The 5636-nt window shown below is 39.7% G+C and overlaps 1 protein-coding gene across 1 annotated transcript; it reads right to left on the bottom strand.

The window, feature by feature from the left end:
- Positions 1-931: 931 nt before the first annotated feature.
- On the bottom strand, positions 932-4921 carry LOC135839317 (uncharacterized protein K02A2.6-like). The gene has a single exon (XM_065355302.1). The coding sequence runs from the start codon at positions 4919-4921 to the stop codon at positions 932-934; it is 3990 nt and encodes a 1329-aa protein (XP_065211374.1).
- Between the last annotated feature and the right edge of the window lie 715 nt (positions 4922-5636).

Below are 5636 nucleotides of genomic sequence, written 5' to 3' on the forward strand. Positions count from 1 at the left end.
CAAATGAGTTTTACTCTTCTTTAAAAAAGAGTCTGATATCTGCTGTCAGAGGATTCGAATTCTTATTTTATTCCTCGTTGTTCATTTGTTCGAAAATGAAGTAGGTAGCTGAAATTTTGCTTTCACAACCCCAAAAATGTTGGGAAAATGTTTTACAGCAATTGAGGAGTGTGTCAACCGCACCCCCTAATTGGCCCCTACCTTGTTAGCATGTGAAACTTACCACTTCATGAGTGTACAAATGTGACAAGTATCCATCCCGCACAATGGAGTTGGAGCAGGAAGGCAGGGCAGGAACCCAGGGATAATTTAAAAAAAAAATTAAATCAACTAACCAAATGCAAGAATTGAAACAGTGTTTGTCTCAACCACACGTCCTTACTTGGGTCTGAAAACATCCACTGATTTAAATAGTGTCTGGTTCAAACACAGGTCGTAACTTGGGTCTGAACACACCCTCGGATTAAAACAGTGTCTGTTTCAAACACAGATCCCATCTTGGGTCTGAAAACACCCAATGATTGAAATGGTGTCTGTTTCAAACACAGGTCCTAATTTCTGTCTGAAAACACCCACTGATTGAAACAGTGTCTGTCTCAACCACAGTTTTTTTTTTAAAATTCTGATTGTTTGATTATGGCCAGAATGTGGGATGGATTTTTTGTTCCTTCTTTTGAAATTTTTGGAAATGTTGAATTTGAAACTCTCGATTGTGTTTGTCTCAACCGCCGCATCCACTGATTAAAACAGTGTTGGTAAAACGTACTCGAAGAGAACGGACAAACGAACCACATCGGAGATGTTTATTTAAGCAAGAATAGTACATGACTGATTTGATATTTTTAAAACTAAGATACGCCATGCGGCATGAGTAATCTAGCTAAACTAAACTAAGATAAGAATATGCTGACGACATAACAACTCTTCCCCTCTAAGAAGGCTGAAACCACTGGGGCTGTCGACGAATACGTGATGATCGACGCACTGCCGGCTGAGGCTGGATGGACAATTCGGGCTCAGCTTGATCAGGTATAATTGGTGCAGAATCAGGCGCAGGATCATCGATCAAAATTGCAGAATTGAATTCATCCAAATTGGTTCGGCAAAGATGATTTATATGACGGCGATGAGTTTTACCGCCAGATTTAACAAGGTAAACTACATTTCCCAGTTTACCAGAAATGGATCCAACTTCCCATTTTTTAGGACCACGAAATAGGCGAAATTTAACTTTTTCACCTTCACAAAATTCTCTTTTCGACAGTTGAGAATTTTGCTCAAATTTGGAAATCGGTTTGACCGCAGAAATTACAGTTCGCATTTTTCGCCCAAACATCAATTCGAAAGGCGATTTTCCATTGGACAAAGGTGCACGGCGATATGAACGTAGGACCGCTTGAAGGCGTTTGATAAAGGGACCATTTCGGGTGCATTTTAATCCCTTTTTAACGATTTGCACAAATCGTTCAGCTTGCCCATTTGACTGAGGATGATAACTCGGAGATGTCAGATGATGTATGCAATTTTGGCAAAAATATTCCCTCAGTTCTTCTGAAACAAACTGAGGCCCATTATCACTGACAGCAACCTCGGGCAAACCAAAACGTGAGAAACATTTCTCGAAACATTCGATGACTTGAGCAGAATTGGTTGACTTGACAACGAAAACTTCAGGCCATTTTGCATAGGCATCAACGATTATAAGAAGATTGGTATTTTCAATTTCTCCAAAATCGAAATGAATACGTTGCCATGGCTGGGAGGGGGGCAGCCACGGATGAGAAACACATTTTGACGGATTTTTAGCATTTTGGTCACAACTGGAACAAGATCTGACCATATCTTCGATGTCATGATCTATACCAGGCCAATACACGTAACTTCGAGCAAGACTTTTACATTTCACCATACCAAGATGACCTTGGTGCAATTCGGTGAGAACACGTTGACGCAGTTTTTCAGGAATGTATACTCGATCATTACGAAGAATACAGTTGTCTTGAAGTGAGTATTGAGCCAATTCAGCAGTTTTCATGTGGCAGGGCTCTTCCCCTCGTAACTGGCGAAGCAGGGTGGCAGATGATGTCTCAGCTAACGTTTCAGCTCCAATTTCAGCTGCTTTGACTGGAAGCGAATGTAATAAATTTGTGTAGCACCAAGCTGGGACATCAATTTGATTCGAATTTGCAATTTGGCAAGGAAAACGTGATGCGAAGTCAGCATTTTTATTGTCTTCACTTCGGCGATAACGAATTTCGTAATCAAACCCTTGCAAAAATAGTGCATAATGCAACAAACGAGTAGCACTCAACGATGGCTTGGCAGCATGAGCAGCAAGAATTGAAGTTAAGGGTTTGCAATCGGTGAATAAAATGAATTTTCGTCCAAAAAGGTAATTGAAGAAACGTTTAACAGCCCAGTAAATTGCAAGACTCTCACGATCAAGTTGAGAATATCGGCGCTCTGTTTCTGTTAAAGTGCGAGAAACAAAAGCAATTGGGCGCTCGCCTTCGCGAAATTGATGACTCAGCACAGCTCCAATAGCGTAAGGGGACGCATCAGTAGACAAAATTAATGGTTTAGCAGGATCGAAGTGGCATAAAACACGTTCTGAGGCAATTTCATTTTTAATGAGCTGGAAAGCTTGCTCACATCCTTCTGACCAATCGAATTTCGCATTTTTCCGAGTCAGAGCATTTAAAGGTGCGAATTTATCACTGAAATTTGGCACAAAACGAGAATAATAACCTACTAATCCTTCAAAGGACTTCAATTCGGTGACATTCGTAGGTCGTTTGGCATTCAAAATTAGATCAATTTTTTCAGTGGTCTTATGGATTCCATTTTTATCCACAACAAAACCCAAAAATTTCAAGTGATCTGTCAAAAAATCGCATTTTGATTTATTCAAACGTAAATTATTTTCTCTGCATATTTCGAAAAATTTACGCATTCGCGCCAAATGCTCAGCAGCAGTTTTTGACGAAATTTTTCCATCATCAAAAAACCATTTACACCATTTTAAACCTTTGAAAATACTTTCAATAAAACGTTGCCATTTGGCAGGGGCGCATTGCAAACCATAATTCAAACTTGTAACGTAAAAAAGACCTTTCGGAGTATTGACAGTCAATAATTTGGAACATGCCTCGGAAACACCAAGAAGCATGTAGGCTTCTTTAATATCGAACTTTGAAAAATGCACACAGTTCGCAAAATCTTGAAGTATTTCCTCTTCTATATTTGGTATAGGATACTCTTCAGGTATTATGGCTTTATTTATCGTTACACTGTAATCGCCAACTAATCTAATCTTACCATTAGATTTGATAACTGGTACAATCGGTGTTGCCCACTCGGATGACTCAGCAGGCACGTATATACCGGCGGCAACTAGGCGATCAATTTCTTTATCAACTGCCTCGCGGAGAGCAAAAGGAACAGTACGTGCGCGACAGAAGACTGGAGTTGCGTCAGCTTTCAATTTAAAGTCAGCACAATAATTCGGCACTTTGGTTATGTTATCAGAGAACAACTCCGAGAACTCTGATACTAATTTGTCAATTTCGCTTTTTAAATTTAAATTCACAGAAACGCTTATCTTGTTTGTTTCTATGAACTCACGAATATCAATATTCATAGGCAGAAGCCAATCGCGACCGATAACGGAGTCATAATCGCCTTGAACGACGCGCAATACTTGGCGATATGATTTCCCTTTGAAGTTAACATGCACTGGAATATATCCACGAATACGCACTATACCACGATCATAAGTTTTTAAAACGAATTTGCAAGGTCGCAATTTTTCACCAAGATTGAGCTCACGAAATGTTTTCTCTGAAATTAGGGTGAAACCAGAACCGCAATCTGCCTCGAATTTGACAGCTTTTCCCTCAACTTGCACATCGATGAAAATTTTGGGAGGGGGTGGATCATCTCCATCAGCAATTGTAGGTAAATTTTCTTCACCAAGCTGCCCAATATCAACTACGTTACATGATTTATTTTCAGCCGCAGGTTTTTGAATTTCTAATAATTCTTTCCTACTTTTTCCGCAAACAGTGTTGAGATGACCAACCTTTTGGCAGGAACTGCAAACAGCATTTTTATGACGACAATCCGGAGCTTTGTGGTTTTTCTTCCCACAACGGTAGCAGATAACGACCATATTTGGAGTAGAATTTGATTTCGACGAATTGGCATGAGAAGCACCAGGATTTGTAGAATTCGAATTGGAATTTGAAGCATAATTCTTTGAACCATTCGACTTTTTCTTCTGGAAGTGTTTTTTATTAACTCGTTCATTGACTCGATTTACGGAAGATGACTCTGAGGCTTTGACATTTGGTGCATTAAAATGGTCAACGCCTTTGGTAGCTTGTTCAGAAGCAACAGCTTTTGCAACGACATCTTTCAAGGCCAATTTTGGAGTAGCAAAGCAATATTTTTGTAAAGTTCCATCATTGGTACCACCAATAATTTGAGCTTTCAATTCTTCATCAAGACGCGTTTGATCAGCAAAATTGCAGTCTCGAGATAATTCTTTCAATGAAGCATAAAACGAGTTGAAAGACTCACCATCTTTTTGCTTTCTGTGGCGAAAAATATGACGTGCAACGTCCTCCAAAGGTGCAGGATGATAATGATCCGTAAGCAATTTCGTCAATTTATCATAATCCAAGTCCTTTGGATTTTCGGGAGCTGCTAAGCGTCGGGCAAGGGCAAAAATTTCGGCACCAGCACTCGCAATGAAGAATTTTGGCTTTTGAAGATCAGTAATTCCTAGGCAATCGATGTAGCAGTTGAAACGATCGAGGTAACTTGCAAAATCCTCAACCCCAGCATTGAACTCGGAAAAAAGAGCAGGAAAACCGTTTGCAGCCATAACTTCTTTTGCACGTTTTTTCTTTTTAGTCATTTATCATCACGAACGAATAAAAAATAATGCGCAAAATCGCGAAAATTTGTACATTAATTTGGGATACACGCACTTGAGGATCCCATCCTCGTCGCCACTAAAACGTACTCGAAGAGAACGGACAAACGAACCACATCGGAGATGTTTATTTAAGCAAGAATAGTACATGACTGATTTGATATTTTTAAAACTAAGATACGCCATGCGGCATGAGTAATCTAGCTAAACTAAACTAAGATAAGAATATGCTGACGACATAACAGTTGGTTTCAAACACAGGTCCTAACTTGGGTCCGAAAACGCCCACTGATTGAAACAGTGTTTGTCTCAACCACCAGTCCTTCTTACTTGGGTCTGAAAACTTCTGCTGATTGGAGGAAGAAGAATCTTCAATCTCCTGTACACTGATGATACCACCTTAATAGCTTCAAATGAAGAGGAACTAGCAGAACTGATCAGATGGGTCAGGATGGTCAGTGAGGACATGGGACCTGGGCTTCAAACCCATACCCATACCCAAATACCTGAACAAAAATCCATAAATTTCTATACCTGAACCCGTACTCAAAAAAATAAAACAAAGAATACCTGTACCCGTGCCCATACCCATACCCAATAAAACCATTTTGAACCAGAATACCCAATAGGTCGGGTTCTTTTCTCAGGTATTCTACCAAAATTGTATCCAAAATAGCAAAAAATGAAGAAAATCCAA

This window comes from Planococcus citri, chromosome 3 (assembly GCF_950023065.1).
Source record: "Planococcus citri chromosome 3, ihPlaCitr1.1, whole genome shotgun sequence".
NCBI classification, from domain to species: Eukaryota; Metazoa; Arthropoda; class Insecta; order Hemiptera; family Pseudococcidae; genus Planococcus; species Planococcus citri.